The following is a 17938-nucleotide window of genomic DNA, read 5'->3' as shown; positions in this document are numbered from 1 at the left end:
GCAAACCGACCTTTCCCCTTTTTTTATTTTTATTTTATATTGATCCCACTTGAGCCAAAAACATCCCTTCAAGTATCCCCAACCACTGGTTGAAAGACACCCTTTTTTTGTTTTTTTCACTTCCCTCCAAGTTAATGTATTTTAACCTGGACTGTTACTGTATTCAAAAGTTGTATGATATTCTTTCTTTTTAATTACTCTGTAAAATTTCTGAATGCATTCCAAGAATTATACATGAGATTTGGCATGAAACTTAACCAGGAAACCTAAAAATTTTCAAGACTTCGTAAAGTCGAATTGGTGGAGAAAAAGTTCTGTATATTTTTGTTTGCAGGATTTTAGGAAATGTTGCAGTTAGCACCATTCAAAGTAACTTAGTTTAAGATCCGGGGGGGAAAAAAAAAGAAAAAAAAAAAGGCCCCCACACAACCAATGTGCATATCCTCAAGAAGTTAAGCACCAGCCTGCCACACCGAACAACAGCATAAGGCGGGTATGTCTCAATAACCAACCGCTAAATTTTTATTAAATCGGAACGGTGAAACAGTCATGTTTTACTAACTCAAGTAAATAAAACAAAATTACTATTTACACTTCAAGCGGGATACCAGAATTCTGCGAGTTCTCTCATATGCTGGAATACAAGTTCATCATGATACAGAATGCCGCGATGCGAAGCAGGCAACTTTCATTTGGGGAAGAGAAGTGCCATTTCAAGAAGCCAGATTGAGTTCTTGAATATTATGTCACTTAATAATTTGACATCATACCGAACTTACGTTCAGGTTACAACAGGAAAATATAACTCACTGCCAGACCTCAGCATGGCGTATGTTCAGATTAGGACTATTCCTTCTGGAAGAATGAGAGAACAAGATCCGTATGTACAGAAAAGAGTTGAGTGTCCACAAAAAGCTGCATAGCATTTAGGGAGAAAAGGAAACATCAGTATGCTTTCCGCTGTATTACAATTTAAAGAGCATCCCGAGTAAGCATTGAAGTAAGAATCATTACAAGTCACTTTCAAAAACGAAGAGAAAAAGGAGGTTAAATCAGTGATTTATCTACATGACTCGACTAAAAACTTAGATGCCTTCAGCGTGACATCCTATACTACACTCATCCAAATACGAACACAGAACACAGAAACCAACACCATCTATTATAAACTACTTTCAGAAAATAGGCAAAAATAAAAAATAAGATAACAATAATAATGACCTTAAGGAAATACATAAGACTAAAATCCCAACAGCTAGCTAATTCTATAGAATGATCAAGCCAATGGGCTGTTCAGTTAACTCAGAGAAACAAAAGAAAATTATGTCATGGAACACACCTTCATAAATGGTCGATCACGACTAGGAAACGAGTCGATGAAACTCTCCTTCAAAAGTAAGGATACCTAATTACAAGAAAATCAGTGTCAGATCAGCAGCAATACATTTGGATTCTTCCAAGACAAGTCACCATATGATTGTGCATTCACATATGAATGTCACTAGATATATGAGCAAGCATTTCACATTCAAAAGAATTGACAAATTGATCTGCACTTATCAATTCAACATAACTGAAGGTACGAAGTGAATGATATAAGGATGTATTATGCTGAGGTTCCATTGACACTTCAACAGAACTTAGTCCATCACAAGTAAAGCATACAAAAATAAATTTGAAAAATAACATTAGCCAACATTGCACCCTCAGTGTAACAGAATAATATAGTGATATTTGTTTCAGGACATATATTACCTAAACTTTTACAGCAATCATCATTACTAGTGAAGTCTAGCTTATCTAATGACTAGCAGTGTGTCTGTGAGTGTGTGCCTGGCCATTTTTCTGGAAGATTATATTTACCACTCATCATTCCAAAGAAGGTCAAAAAAACCTAAATATCCTTATACAGCATTTCAGCTATCACAGTTGGACAACAAACTGACCTTATCATCATTCGACTGTACATTTGTAATTGTGTGTGAACGGAGGTTAGAGCACAGAGAATCCAAGTAAGTTCTTAACACTGATAGGAAACCCTTGGCAGCTTCAACCTACATGCGGCAAATAAACACATGAGAATAATGGTAAATAATTAAAAACTTTGAAATCAGACAAAAAAGAACAAAGCAGAACACACCTGTTCAGCTGTGCACTCATACACTGGCCTTTTCCTAGCCAAAAAACTCTCTCCCACAAGCTTTGCATGATAAGGACTTAAGGATGAAAATAATTCCTTATGTTGTGGTAACTGAGGTAGTGTTGGTGACTTCACCTATTAGATCACACAATGGGAAAAGGATCAGACACTCGCATTTTATTTGTTTTTAGAGGAATATTTTGCATTTTGATAAATACTAGCCATTCCAAAAAACTAGATAATACATAAGCATGGGAAATGGTAAACTAATATATAGAAACTTTCTGCTTTGTTTATTGTAAGGCATACGGTTAATAACCAGTCTGAACATATTTGAGCTGCAATATAAGTAGAAAAATACAACTGCTTAAAAAACAACAGACCTGGTTCTTGTTTGCATCAACTAGAATTACATTGGCTAGTTTTGACTGCACTTCATTTGTTTTGTTCTTCACACCAACCTACAGATAAGGATTAAATCATATGGTGAACGATTAAAAAATTTTGCTTTCAACTAATAACTTGAGGAAATTCAGAGTCCAGATAAACCAACAAACATGAATTCATAATCCATGGCACTAATAGGCATAACAGCCAACAAATTGAGAACTCACTATGTAAGGGACAGGTGCATCCAAAAAGTCCAGCATGTCATTTGGTAAAACCTAGAAAGTATATGCACATTGTTATTCACATGAAAACAGCAATGAAATTATTATGTTTAAAAAAAGTAACTTCTCATGGGACAAATCTCACAGGCAGTAGGCTAGAAGGAAAACATACCGGCATTAGCAGGCTTTGCCACTGGTAGGGACGGATCAGAGGGATAATTGACAATACTGAGGCAGATAAGATACCCTGTACATCAGAAAGCATTGATGTAAATTCTTTTGTAGATCTTTTTTCTTAGTCAAAGAACTAAATTATTAGAACAAATTTAAAAATAATGGAACAGTCCACACCCATATTAAAATATTAGCTTACCGAAAAATAAGTACATAAGCAAATGAAACAGTAACAATACGATCTTTTGATAAATAAACAAAACTACGATCTAATAATGATGGCAACACTAGTGTCACTCAAAAAAAGTTCCTAAGCCAAGCTATCTCTAATAAACAACATAAATGGGTGTAACTGGTCCTTAGGCCTCGCTTGCTGGGACTTGTTGAGAAAGGAGCCACTCTGTTTTGGAAGTTCAAACTTGCACCTATAGCCTGAGGCTAACTTATACAGTTCTTTACTACCTCCAACTAAATTCATTTGGGTTGAGCTTTTTCAGCTTGTTACGAAATAAGCAGCAGTTGATACTTATACAGTTCTGTTTTGGAACATGCATTTGGCAAGATGTTAATAAATCCAATAAATTTCTCTGATAAAATTTACATCGAGTAAAAAAGAATACATGCATCAGATTGATAATCTTCATCAAAACATTATAAACTTGATATAATTTATAATACATACCAAATTGGAACTAATAATTACAATCTGCTTCTCCAACAGTGCTCCTGCAAACAATGTTAATACCTGCGAAGTATGAGGAGAATCAATAATCCAAAGTCAGACATGAAGCAGGCACACACAAATCTACATGCATTCATATAACTGTACATTCAATATAATATACTAACGAAAACATTCTGACACTGCACAATACCCACAAATAATACGCAGGATATCATTCCACTCTTACAACATTGTAATTAATGATTCCTTTGAGGAGATTTTAAATTGATTCCCGCTTCATAAATGTTGTAAATGTTGGAGCCAGTTTTACTCATGCAGTAATTCTACAGTTTCAATTAGCTTATAAGTGTAGACGCCACTATCAGTTTCAACTGTCAGCATAACAAAACGAATTTACCTTGTTGGTTGAAAACAAATAAATCCATTTTGTTTAATTAAAAAAAATTATTTCAACAAAACAGTGTTAACCTATGAGAAACTTTAAATAGCACTGGCCAAGCTATTAACTAGTTCCAAGAAACGGGAAAAGATAACAATATAATCAATGAAGTCTGTAGAACTCATGTGATGTTGAGCCATTAACTAACATTTTCAAGCCGTAAGGAGCCACATATGCATGCAATAGCCCATACTGATAATGCAGTTGCTTCCTCCTCTACCGAGAGTGCACCCTGTGCCTAATAATAATCAACAGCAATGCAATGTGAATGATTAATCATGTCTGGAACCGGGACATAATCAATCAAAAGTTCAACCAAATCCACCACATATCAAATTGGAAAGTTTCTTAAAGCTATCATCACCATCTACCTCAGCAAATTCTAGACTTGTACTGCACGATCTCAAATCAATGGTTGAGCCAGCAATATGTAAAACGGTTGTTTCTGGTCTATGATATTCCAAGGGATGCAAGTGCTCCAAAGGATGAAATCTAACAGTGGAACCTCTAGCAGGGCAACGTAATTGGTAGTACTCGCTTATTATCTGTAATGATCCATGATTGTTTGCCTGAAAATTTGGGAAAAATTTGTCAAGAGAACGCCTGGGCACAAGATTCTTGTTACAAAGAGCTTAGAATCATATCTAGATCCAAAAAGGAAAAGTTCATTTTTCACCTTAGCCCATTCAAGAATATCAATGAGGTCAGAATCATCTTGGCCAGAGAAAGATGCCTCTTCCGTCTCTGTATCATCAACATCACTCCTAAAATTTCTGTCCTCGCTGGGAGAGCCCTGAAAACTGCATAAAACACTAATAAATGGCATGAGTGCAGCAACTTGAAGTAGCTCAAAGAAAAAAGTGCAATTCTCTGCTCCAAGAATTAGTGAGAGAGAGAAAAGATAATAACTACTAATGCAAGTAATAAAAAGCATGAAATACAAGTGAAAAGGCACCAAAGAACAACAATGATCTACCTGGAGGAAGATTCAGAGCTTTCATACTGATAATAACGCAGGAGAGGTAGAACAGCGTTTGGTAATCGCCTTTCTACAGTTTGCTTGTTTGCAGAGAAATCATCAACATAGACCTCAGAAACTTCAGCATTTGCAACATCAGATTCTCTCTTGGAACTGGCCGTCTTGGTTTCAGGATCAATTGGAACAACAACGTTTTCAATCACCCTTCCCTTCAACAAGTTAAAATCCCCATCAAGCATTTGATTCTCTAGGTGAATGCCATTATCTGCAACTCTCCCAAATGAAGAATCTTTTAAACTTGATTGAGAAAACTCTGCTGTTCTATTCACCATGTTCTCCTCAGTTCTACTACTTAGTGATACGCTGTGTGAAGTTTCTTCTGTATTTTCTTCTAAAATTTCGCCATTGCCATAATCCTTTGGGGTTTCTAAATCTAAAAGATCAATACCTTTCGTTAATCGTTCCAACCTTTCTTCTGTGAAGATGCTACAGGGGAATAGCAAACATAGTCAAGTTGAGCAACAGATGAATTGCAAAGTTATATGTTGGTATCAAATAGTAAAAGAAGAATGTCAAATTATGGGGCCAAACAGTGGAGCATACACATTCCCCTCACACAAAACCATGCACCAGTCGCTCAATAAATTTGGATCTTGTGATAAACTGGTAGTTAAAAGCTTTTATGTGTTCTATTGAAGTTGCTACAATTTCTTTTTTCTCACTGAACTAAGAAATGAATCTCTTTTTTTTTTTTTTCTCAGACAATTTAATAATACGATCTTCAACTTCATGCATGATTAGATAGCAGAGGAACACATTAATTATACGAAAGTCTAGAGGGGATTAGAATACATTTCAAAGTTAAAATGAAAAACGCAAATCACTGAGATAAATATGTTTTTTATAAGCATTCAATATGACATAAACACACCTATTCAATACACCAAAATGTAATTCAAATGAGGGAACCCTTGAGAGAATGCAATAGCATCTCTTAGTGGTTAATATATGGCGACTCAAAGATGGGCGAGAAGGATGTTTCTCTGCTATCATGGAAAGCAATCCAGAAGGTTTTTGCACTAGCTCCTCCACTAACACGCAGCATCCATACAATGTTGAGTCATCAGCAACCTTCAAACCAATATTGTACAAAATGGGTCATCCAGGAAATGAGCATAATTCACAACTAAAAATTAAACTGTTCATACACATGAAGTAGAAATAGGCTTACCTAACATCTGTTAATTTTAATGACATTTTAAACATATATAAATCTAATCAAAGATAACGAAGACAATCAATCCTCTTAAATTTGCTTCGCATTTTGTTACCAATCTTCTTCTCTGTGGGAACAAATACAACTCAAATAATAATTGCAGTCAACTAGACAAAAAGTTGTTTGAATTATAATTTTCAGGCTGCAGTGATGATTCTATCATCCAGCACTACTAGTGTAGGGGTTTATAAGTCAAATGGAAACTGCCACAGGGAATTAAAGTTATAAAGAAATCTTGAAACATATCAGGGGAAAATCCAAGGAAAAAGGAATCCTGGAGACATAACATGCTATAATTTACCTGTAACCGGAATACAAAGGACAGATCGGTCCGTTTAAAATGCTCCTGCAAATAAGCATCATCATAGTCAATATAAGTGTCCATAATCATTAATCGACAACATTATGGGAGCATAATGTAGCACTATACCTGCCCCAAAAGAATTTCATTCAACTCACTCATAGAAGGAGTTCTCTCAACAGCATGAACCTGAAGCCATTCACATCCAAGGTGTTAATATTAGCACATAATGACTAACTAGATCTTAACTAACAAATACACAATATTAACAAGACAAATCAATATCTGCACATAGGACAAAAATAACATCTCTCACCAAGTACTAGTCATAATCAAGTAAAACTTGATATAACGTCTCTTTTATTGCCTATGATATTATTTAACTGAAGATCAAGAAATCAGGCTAAACTCAAGTTGCTATTGCACTATGATATTTACACAACTGGCCCCACTTTCCTTAAACGGAAGAAGTTCTCCATATAAAAGCTGCGAAAACCTTAGCAATATAAGCATACTAATTCAGAATATCAATTATTTGTTATCTGAAATTCTTCTCAAATACAGACATTAACACAATACATTCAAACCTATCAGGTAAACATCTCCAATATTTAAAGGCTCAGGTATTTTACCCTTGTAAATATTACCATCGAGATCAAGCTAAGTTATATAATCATTCTCTGTAACCTAAGCTTTACAAAAGGAGTTCCTCTTAAATAGATTTAAGGAGAAAAAAAGAAAAAGCTCATCCATCTTAAATCCCTAAAATTAAACTGATCAATTAAACAGAACAAGTGGCAAAACATCCATCAAGAGAACACCTTACCTCTACGCCTCCAGGGAAGCAAAATGAAAGGAGATCCTTGTATTGTAGAGGCACCTGCTTTTCCGGAGGATAAACAAATAACACCTGGAAGTAGAAATGAATATTAATACCCACTACTCAAATTGCTTGCAAGCGTCAATATGCAAACAAATTGAATATTTGGCAACAAGAATCCCCACCTGAGGTTCAAGATTGGGTTCCACACGAGAGAAATTCTGACTACTACGTGAACTGCGCAATCTTCCTAAACCCTCATGCTTTCTTGCAATATATTGCCTTTGAAGTGCCTGAACATCACAATTTGGGTGAAGCCCCAAAACAACCATGCTCTCGAAAAGCCTTGTCGGCAGCTTTAAAGACCTATGATCCTGCACACTTAAATAGCAGAGGTGTTACAGAATCTCTTTGGATGAAATTTTTGTTTCATATGTGAATGTATTTCAAAACTAACAATACAGAAACCCTGAACTTTTAAGAAGAAATGTCTCAGGTTATCATATGACCGCTGAACTATCAGACAAAAATGTCTCAGGGTATCATATGACCCTTAAACTCACAGCGAGCATATATAATTGTCATTTTTCCTTAAATTGTTCTATTCTAAAAATTTTAAAAGAAAAATATGAAGTAACAACTGTAATTAGAAATAGCTGTATAGCTGTTGAACGTGAAAGATGTTCCAATGTAAACAAGAAAAATAAAACAAAAAATCATCTTTGATTCTTGATTAATCAATTTCTGAATTGCATACACAAATAAGAAATAAAATAAGCAACCAATTAACAAAATTGCATACCAAGTACTGCAACTGAAAGCTTGCCCATTGGCGCTTCTGGCTAGTCAAAACTTCTGGATTGTAGGTTCCACGTTTCACTTCAGGAGGATGTGAGAAACCTTTTAGCACATTTGTAACATGGCGTTGTAGTCTTTTAAGTGGGCTATTACCACCATCATCGTTTGATGAATATACAACAGATGGCCTCGGAGAATGAGTGGCAGTAGCAGCGGCTGCTACAGCAGCAACTGCTCTAGCAACATCTTCCGTTTGTGCGAAAAACGAAGCACCCCAACTAGGGCTACCAGTTTCTTCTTCTTTATCCATACAAAAAGGCTTCCCTCCTATCAAAAAATTCAACATTAACAAAGATTCAAAGCTTCAACAATACAAGTCATTAGCAAAACCATTGATATTTCTAATTATCAAGACTGTCCCGCTACAAGTACAATTAACACAGGAAACTGTGAACACATAGAGCAGGGATACTTTATAATTCAAAGCAGGAACTCTGGAACAATTAATTTCATGCTATTCCTACTTAAATCTTGAACCTTTGATGTTCACTGCAACCATGCTTTTAACTTTACAAGTATTCCTGAACTCTACAAGAATTTCCAACACATGAACATATAAACATAGACAAAGATATATGATTTTCCAACAATTTGAAACAAAAGATTAATAATCTTGAGCTAGATGTTAACTCAAAAGCTAAAGACTTTAAACGTTATTCTTTTTGTCTTAAAATTGATCAGTTAACTTTCTTATATCCAGCTGTTTCAGTTACACAAGCTCCCTGAACCCCCAGATATAAGAGAGAAAGAGAACAAATTTCACTTTTTGCTTGCTATATTGGATGATGTTCAACAAGATACCATACAATTCAAGCATAGCAGACCAATTATTTATTGTAAAATTGAAAATTTATTATCAGGATGAAAAAGGAAAAGATTGCAACTTTAGAATATAGAAAATCGAACATGGCACACAATAAACTCAGAGAAATACAAAACTATAAACCCACCTCTGAATTCCCTTAAAATTCAAGAAAGAATTTCAGAGAGAGAAATCTCCGGCGGCCATAACAAAGCTTTCGTTCTTCTGCTTCTCCTCAAAGAAACGAAATGGAGAAGAGAGCGAGGATGATGGTGATAAATTAATCCGCTTTAAACTTTAATCAATTAGTTTAATTGCGAAGAGTTTCCGGACCAAAAATTAAATGAAATTACGAACCAAAACTTAGAAAATAAATCATTTAACTATATATATATATATATATCTCTATATAGAGAGGCCTCATGTGCGTCGAAAAAAGAATAAAAAAAGCTGCGAAGAAGAAAAACGAGGGACGGTCAGAGTAACGGCAGTTGCTTTTTTCCTTGTTTGCTTGGTTTGTGTTTTTGCGCGTAACGGTGTGAACTTTTTCTTATTCCGGATTATTTACAGGTCTGTTTGGAGAAACATGCGTAAAAAGGGATAGCACTGTTTTACTATTCTGGTCAATTTTTTTCTATTTCAATTTCCTTGTGCCATCCTGTTTTTCATCTAATTTTTTGACACTTGTCACTCATTAACTTCTAACTTTAAATAAAATTAACAAAATAAAAGTTAATTATTAAAGGAAAAATAAACACCCAACAGCCACCACAGCCCCTACCCAACCCCACCATCGGCAACCCCTCTCCTCTCACATCTCTTCTCATCTCCTTCTTGGCGCCGATGGGGTGGATGGCTGACCATGTTGGATGGGTGGGGGGCGGTGGCGGCTGTTTAATTTTTGTTTTTTTAATTTAAGTTAACAGTGTTGAAGTTAGAAATTAGTGGAGAGATTGGTGTAAAAAAACATAAGATAGGAAACATGGAGTGCACATGGAAATTAGAAACAGAAAAATTGGACTCACAAAAGAGTACCCTTTTTTCTGCCTGTTTGGTAACAGATGTACGATGGGCATCCTATGCAGTGCATCCCACTGGGCCCCGCCTTGCTCCTAATTTTATATTTATTTTGTCGAATTTTCGTAGTTTTTTTTTTTATAATAATAATAATATATTTACAAGCGGCGTTGCCCTCTCTATCTGGTACACACGGCGCGCACTGCGCCATTCTTCAGTGGAGATTTTTGGGACGTAGCGGGGGGTTGGTGAGGTGTAGACGCTTGCACCGCATACAGTGGTACCGGGACACGTGGCTCAATGGGTTTTTTTCTTTTCACTCAAAGGGTATTTATATTTTAACTCATAATTTTTTTTGTTGGTATTTTTTGTATTTCCTTTTTTATTTTTCATGATTTAGAGAGTTGGACATGGATGTGTGTGGTATGATGAGGGTGTGACAAAGTTGTTCCCTTCCTACTCATGTTGTAGGAGTGGGGACCACACACCACTTCAGTTTGAGATAGCTCCAAGTCTGATCACCAACATGACTACATCATTGCTAGGGCAACAAAACACTGTGGGTTGTACCTTAGCCATTTTTATCTGTTTTAAGCTTTCAACATTCTTAATTGCACCTACCAACAACACCATAGCAAAATAGAGACAAACCAAATTTGCAAGAAAGCAAATTATTATGATTTGTCCATTGAGGAGTGCATGTGAATGAAAATAGCTTTACCATAAATATGGGATAGAGATTGATCTATGCAAGACAGAATCTAACCAACCATAATTATGAGTTTTTTATATTATATACATATATATAAGTGATATTGGAGAAAAAGATTTTCTCATCTACACTGTCAATAGAGATTCGAACATAAAGACTGACTCAAAAGAAAAAATAAAAAATAAATAAAAAATAAAAAAATCTAGAAGGATGGAGTTTTTCAATAATATACTCATATCAATTTTTGTGCAAGTCTTGGATCCAATCTTAATTGACTTTGAATCCCAATTGAATTTATTTATTTAATTTATAATGGAAATTGAATTTAACAGTCAAATCACAGAGGTGTGCTGTTTATTTATGACTTTTCATCCCATGCATGTACATCTTCCCAAAAGGGCAAACTGCTCGCTGCTGACTTCGGGGCCACAAATAATCAAACCAGTCTTCCTTTGCAACTCTTGGGAGTCTCTCTCTAGCGGATGGATGGATGGATGGATAGGATACCAATCTTTTTACATCATGATAACTGATAATGATATTGTAGATTTTTATCCAGAAGAAAAAGAAAAGTCATTGCTTACACGCTTATCCTTGTCCCAGATTCAGACCGCAATCGCATCAATTAAATATCAATATCAATATATTTTGTTTCATGTTATATTTTTTTATAATCAACAAAATATGTTCTGCTAGTGTCGAATTCGTGTTATGTATTAGTGTCGGACACACTGCGCCGGACGGATACAAAAATTGTTGATGAAAATATTTCCCACCTCTTAGAGCAACTCCACCCCTAAGGGCAAAGTCTAAGGCAAGGGCAAGCAAGGGCTGTCACTATTCACATGAATAGTGGCAGCCTTGCCATTTGTGGTTCCACCCATGAGGGCTAAGTCTAGGGCAAATACTATTCATTGTACTTTATTTCCTATTTTTTTAATACTTTAAACCATTAATTTTGATAATCTTTTGTAATTAAATTTTCGGATAATATTTTTGGTTGTCACGTGTCCATTGTTTTAAGAAAAGATTTTCGGATGAGAATCTCGATTGCCACGTGTCTTATTCCAGATAAAATTTTCAGATATTCATTAAAAAAAATTATAATCTCAGATTTCATATAACATTTTCACCCTCTAAAATTGTACCACGTGTCCCATGTCAGATAAGATTTTCAGATATTTTAAAAAAATTATAATCTCATATTTCAGATAAGATTTTTTTTTTCTTTTTACAAATGGAAAGTAGTAGAAAAATGTGAGTGGAGGATAAAAAATATTGGAAGGAGAAGAGTTTGTATGGAGAATTGGTGTGGGAAGTGAAAAATGTGAGTGAAGAGTAAGAAATATTGGAAGGAGAATAGTTTGTGTGGAGAATTGGTGAGGAAAGTGAATAATGTGAGTGGAGAGTAAAAAATATTGGGGATGGAGAAGAATTGTATGAAGATTTTGTGTGGAAAGTAAATAAAATGGTTAGGTATTTATAGGGAAAAAATACATAATTTTTTGGTATTTTTTAAAAAAAATTTCAGAATTTTTCAGAATTTTTTTGCAATTTTTTTAGCAAAAAAAACGAGGACCGTCGGATTTCTGGAAAAAAATCCATCGGAGCGTCCCTGGCGCGACACGTGGCTTGTTACAGTTGGTTGCTGTCAGGGATGACGTCAGCATGACGTCATCCAACTCGGGCTGAAGCCCAGGCTAAAGTTGCCTTTGGGCCTGCCCGGGCTCGTGGGACCCAGCAGCTGCCTGGGCTCTCTTCCTCGCGCTGGAGCTGTGTTGGGCTCGCCTGGGGGCCCTTCTACCCGGGTTGGGTCTTGCGCTGCCAGTGCTCTTAAACAACATAACATTACAAAAGAAAACAACAAGGGTTTCTATTTTTAATGGTCATCTCATTTTTGGCATTTTTATTTTGGGGGTTTCAATTGCAACAAGAATAAAATAGTGGGCCAGGCCTCTCAATTTCCAAAGAGGCCCCTCATGCATTAAAAATTCGACATAATGAGCGTAACTGGCCCAATATCAAAATCAAAACCCAACTCAATCTCCTGCCGGTGCCCGACCCGACTAGACTACAGCATCGTCAACACCCGAGTCCAGTCAACGCTCGACGGTCAAACACGTCTTAAACATTCCAAGTTAGAAACCAAAACGACACCGGCCATAAATAAATCCGCACGTGAATCTCATTGCCGTTGCAATGGAAACATCCCTCTGTGGGTCCCGCCCACAGTTGCCGACCACCACCATTAAAATCCCACTAACAAGAGCAGCCAAAGCATCATAGCACGGTGACACTTCAGAAACCGACCACAGCCGTCGGATCGCAGACGGCCCTTGATAGCCGAGCCGATCGCCACTGCTTCCTCCTATAAAAGCTCTCTCCTTTTATTCTTCTTTGATCTCACTTCATTTCTGGCCTTTCGATCGTTTGATCTGAGATCGGTGTCTGAACTAAAAATGGCGGAGGCTTCATCTCAGGGACCCACTCTCTTTTCTCCGTTCAAGATGGGCAAGTTCAATCTGTCTCACAGGTCAGTCATACCTGATCCAGTGTTTCGCGGCTGCATCGAGTCGAGTTAGCTGCTCCTCTTTTTCTTTCATCGGACATGAAACTCTGGTCCCACTTGGTGTTTCCGATTTCCTCGGGAATTTGAAAAAAGCGGGGAGAAATCCGGGAGGGCATAATTATCATTTAATTGTTTGGCTTTGGGGTGTGTTTTGACGGATTTGACCTTGGCAGGGTGGTGCTTGCGCCGATGACGAGGTGCCGAGCGTTGAACGGCTTGCCGCAGCCGGCGCTGGCCGAGTACTACACTCAAAGGTCAACCAACGGCGGCTTTCTGATCACCGAAGGCACTTTGGTCTCCGACACTGGCGCCGGGTAATTTTGTAATTTTTGTTGTTTGCTAAGTGTCTCTTTCGTATTCATCAATGATTAGCAAGCTTTGCCAAGTTGGGCCCCACTTTGTGTAGTTCGGACCTATTGGGCTTAAGGAGCTTTTCGTCTAAGAACTTTGGTCCATAATGTTGACTTTGACTTGTAAACTAGAACTAGAAATTGTTTGCTTGCAAATATTGACTAGATAGAACTAGTTTCCTATAATTGCTCATCCATAAGTAATCAATGTTTATAATTTACTGGATTTTACTTATCAAATTATAAATTAAGGCTGTTAGTTAATCGGACGGGTCTATTATTTTACTTGATTTACAATCCGACAACGTAACATGCTATGCTAGATAGCTTAAAGTTATTTGAAGTGGGAATTTTACAAAGTGATACTAAATGTTAAGGTGGATGCAGGTTTCCACATGTTCCTGGGATTTACAATGATGAACAGGTGGAGGCATGGAAGAAGGTGGTGGATGCCGTTCACGCCAAAGGTGCCATTATTTTCTGTCAACTTTGGCATGTAGGTCGTGCTTCTCATGAAGGTAACTACCCTAGTCCTTTATTTGGCAATTCTTATGGTAGTTTTTGTCTAAAGCTTGGAGCATTTCAGTGACCATTTTTACTTGTAATTTGTCAATTGATGTAGTTTACCAACCTGGTGGGGGTTCACCAATATCTTCAACCGATGTTCCCATTTCGAGGAGGTGGAGAATTCTATTACCGGATGCGTCTCATGCCACTTACCCTAAGCCTAGACGCTTAGAAACCCCTGAAATCCTCCAAGTGGTGGAGCATTATCGACAGGCTGCCTTGAATGCCATTAGAGCAGGTCGGTTTCTCTCAATTCATACAATGATTTTGTCAAGCGCATGTCACCTTTGTGCTTACTAGTAAGCTTTAATTTTGAATCTTATGATGTGTAGGTTTTGATGGAATTGAGATTCATGGGGCACATGGCTACCTCATTGATCAATTCTTGAAAGATGGGATCAATGATCGAACAGATGAGTATGGCGGATCACTTGCAAACCGTTGCAAATTCTTGCTTCAGGTGGTTCAAGCAGTAGTTGGAGCCGTAGGTGCTGATAGGGTTGGTGTCAGAATCTCACCAGCCATTGATCACCTTGATGCAGTTGACTCTGCTCCACTTACCCTAGGCCTTGGAGTGATTGAAAGGCTCAACAAGCTTCAACAAGACTGGGGCTCAAAACTCACTTATCTCCATGTTACTCAGCCCCGTTACGCAGCATATGGCCAAACCGAATCTGGCAAACCTGGCAGTGATGAAGAGGAAGCTGTGTTTATGAGGACTTTAAGAAATGCTTATCGTGGTACATTTGTTGCTAGTGGTGGGTACACTAGGGAGCTTGGAATTCATGCTGTGGCTTCTAGGGATGCTGATTTAGTGTCTTATGGTCGCCTTTTTATCTCGAACCCCGACTTGGTTTTGAGATTGAAGCTTAATGCACCTTTGACCAGGTATAACAGGAAGACTTTCTACACGCAAGACCCTGTTGTTGGGTACACAGACTACCCTTTTCTGAGCAATGCAAATGGGAAAGAGGAACCACTCTCCCGCCTCTGATTTTTGTGTTTTGGAAATGGTACTTTTACCTTTTGGATATTGTATTATTTGGTATAAATAATGTAGTTAAATTTGGTTTCATGATTTTACGCGACATGATTCTGAGGTAGTTTTATCTGCTTATTGCTTTGTAAACCAAAACCCAAACCTTAAATTCTCAGTGTTGTAATTTTCAGATGTAGAGTTCAAATCAAGTGGAAAACTCACAAAAAAATGTTAGAGATGTTTGTGTAACTATATCTTTATTAATACATGAAGGATATTTTGTTCTGAATCTTTAAAATACAGGATAAACAGGTTTCATGTTAGGATGAAAAAGCCCAAAATGTTGCTCCACACCATCAGGTTTTTGATTCTCATTGAACATGGCAAAAATGTAGGCTTCAATGTAAGCACCAGGTCTTTTTGGTGTCCCTGCCCTTGAGGTTACCTGCTTCAATAAATTCCTGTTATATGTCCCTGCAAGTTCTGGAGTAGTGAAATCTCCATTCCCATCAGAAGGCCAACCACTCTCAGACACCACCACATCGACGTTAGCTCCGCCTACTTTCTCCATTGCTGCAATAAAAGCATCAACTGTGGCATCAAACAAGTTATAATAGCTCAACGTCCCATCTTGAACCACAGGACTTGTTGCAGTAAATTGAGCATAGTCTAAGTGAACATTGACAGGATCTGATGCGTAGGCAAAGTAAGGATACACATTGATCATAAGGGGTGATCCTCGTTGTGCTAAAAGCGGAAGAATGCCACTCATGGTACTGCTGGCCTCTAGTGTGAATGCACCACTTGAAGGTGGATATGAAACTCCTAAGGCAGCCCCTGAGACAACAGTAGTCACCTTAATACCAGCCAAGCTTCTATCGTCGAGAATCTTCTGTAGATACTGCATTACAGGCAGAACATAGTTGCCTGAGGACCCGGGAATAATCTCATTGCCAACCGTAATGTGATTGAAGACAATGTCATTAAGGTAAGGCTCTACGTGGGTTGCAAACCATGAGTTTACAGCATCTTGACTAACTGCCAAACTGGGTAAGTCTTCATTTCGAATGCCTATACTGACATCAATTTGGCTTCCTCTGAGTGCTTGGAGTGCTTCTGGGTTAGGATCAAAGAGCCTCATCTTTCCAATACCATATGTTTTGTAGAGATTTACCACTTGTGTTGGAGAAGGCAGGTCATTCCCTAACATTCCATAGCAAACACCTATGTCAATTGAAGCTTCCACAAGGCCTATACGGTTGTGACTAGCTGCTACGAAGGACAAAATGATTGCAACCCAATGCAGTACTGCCATCACTTTCTGATTGCTGAGTGCCTGTTAAACCTGCATAAGTGCACTTAATAAATTAATGTTTGACACACAAGAAAGCAAAACGTGTGGAGCTAGCATGAAGATACTACCTCAAGGAACACTGATCGGCTTTATGGTGCACACCGGTTGCTGCAGGAAGGATTAGATTTCCTGATCCAGATAACGAAAATTGGAGTCTGTCTACCTTAACTAACTTGAGTATTTGCTAAGTGTCCACTCCTATATATATACCAACAATGTGTTATGTAACAAGTACAAGGTTCAACTAATGTGCCTCTTTTGAGACTGGATTTTCTGGCTTGGAGTTTTCTTACTGTCTACGTCCATGAAGCTTGTCTGGCTTTAGGTGTTCTGTCCTAATTGAGAGACAATACACAGGTGAACTACAGCATCTACATGAGGTTTTGTTTACGTATCTGGCATTATATATTAAGTAGAGGTTAAGATAAGTATGAACTTTTTTGGAAAAGAGCAAATTTGGAATGATTTAGAATGCTAACCTGTGTTCTATGTAGGTGCACAAATTAACTAAGACAATCCAATGGAAAATTTTCTGTGGATGCATGTTATTCATTGTACCATTCCTTTTATATTTTTTTCTCCATAAGGAAATGTTGTGAACAAACAGAAGGTGCAAAAGTTTAGTTGTCCATTTTCCCTTATGAAGCTTTGGTTTTCTGCATGAACTCATGAATTCCCATGAAACCTGTCCTGTCTTGGACTCCTGGTCTTAAAATAAAGGATAAACAGGTTTCATGGTAGATAGGACTTTAAGAAAAGCTTAACAGGGTATGTTTGTTGCTGGGATGCTTTTAGTGTCGTATGGTCACCTTTTTATCTCAAACCTTGACTGGGTTTTGAGATTTAAGCTTAATGCACCCTTGACCAAGTACAACAGGAAGACTTTCTACACCCAAGAACCTGTTGTTGGGTACATACAATACAAACTACCCTTTTCAGAGCAAAGCAACTGGGAAAGGGGAACCACTCTCTTGGTTTTGAAACTTTTCTTGTTCTTTGTGGATATTGTATTACCCGGTTTAAAAAAATAAATTACTTGTTCAGAGATAAATAAAAAAGAAAAGAACAGAGATCATTTCAAAGCCATTCAAGTGAGCAGGATAATATAATTTGGTTACTGTGTATAAACCAACCCAAACCTTAAATAGTCAATGTTGTAATGTTCAAAAATACAAGATCAGATAACTCACAAGAAAAAAAAAACACAGAGATTTCAGATGTTTGAATGCATAATTAACTCTTTATTGATATGTTATCGATACATGATTTGTCATGAATGGGAAAATAATTTGAACTTGGGACCTA

General features: G+C 37.2%; 3 protein-coding genes across 5 annotated transcripts; 1 reads left to right on the top strand and 2 right to left on the bottom strand.

Moving 5' to 3' along the window:
* Positions 497–9494, bottom strand: LOC18771398. Of its 3 annotated transcripts, none has more exons than XM_020568408.1 (19): positions 9234–9494; positions 8228–8550; positions 7611–7799; positions 7432–7515; positions 6735–6794; positions 6606–6650; positions 5960–6159; positions 5026–5514; positions 4726–4861; positions 4421–4618; positions 4198–4287; positions 3608–3670; positions 2924–2998; positions 2755–2805; positions 2524–2601; positions 2141–2275; positions 1947–2054; positions 1340–1405; positions 497–915 (listed from the first exon to the last, which is right to left on the bottom strand). In XM_020568408.1, exons 2-19 carry the CDS (start codon positions 8531–8533, stop codon positions 847–849), a joined length of 2442 nt encoding a protein of 813 aa, XP_020423997.1. In that variant the 5' UTR covers positions 8534–8550; positions 9234–9494; the 3' UTR covers positions 497–846. The 3 variants fall into 3 exon arrangements, with proteins under 3 accessions (XP_020423997.1, XP_020423998.1, XP_020423999.1); XM_020568409.1 differs by having other exon boundaries at positions 4726–4849; positions 9234–9493; XM_020568410.1 differs by lacking the exon at positions 9234–9494 and having other exon boundaries at positions 7611–7806; positions 8228–8306.
* Positions 12971–15517, top strand: LOC18771540 (12-oxophytodienoate reductase 3). Its single transcript, XM_007204321.2, has 5 exons — positions 12971–13347; positions 13557–13697; positions 14121–14251; positions 14356–14538; positions 14633–15517. Exons 1-5 carry the CDS (start codon positions 13274–13276, stop codon positions 15292–15294), a joined length of 1191 nt encoding a protein of 396 aa, XP_007204383.1. The 5' UTR covers positions 12971–13273; the 3' UTR covers positions 15295–15517.
* LOC18769918 (probable glucan endo-1,3-beta-glucosidase BG4) lies at positions 15559–17936 on the bottom strand. Its single transcript, XM_007204466.2, has one exon. It carries the CDS (start codon positions 16592–16594, stop codon positions 15572–15574), a length of 1023 nt encoding a protein of 340 aa, XP_007204528.1. The 5' UTR covers positions 16595–17936; the 3' UTR covers positions 15559–15571.

The sequence above is a fragment of the Prunus persica genome, chromosome G7 (genome assembly GCF_000346465.2).
Source record: "Prunus persica cultivar Lovell chromosome G7, Prunus_persica_NCBIv2, whole genome shotgun sequence".
Classification (NCBI taxonomy): Eukaryota; Viridiplantae; Streptophyta; class Magnoliopsida; order Rosales; family Rosaceae; genus Prunus; species Prunus persica.
Note: the sequence above shows the minus strand (reverse complement) of the source record. Positions and strands in the feature narration are given on the sequence as shown.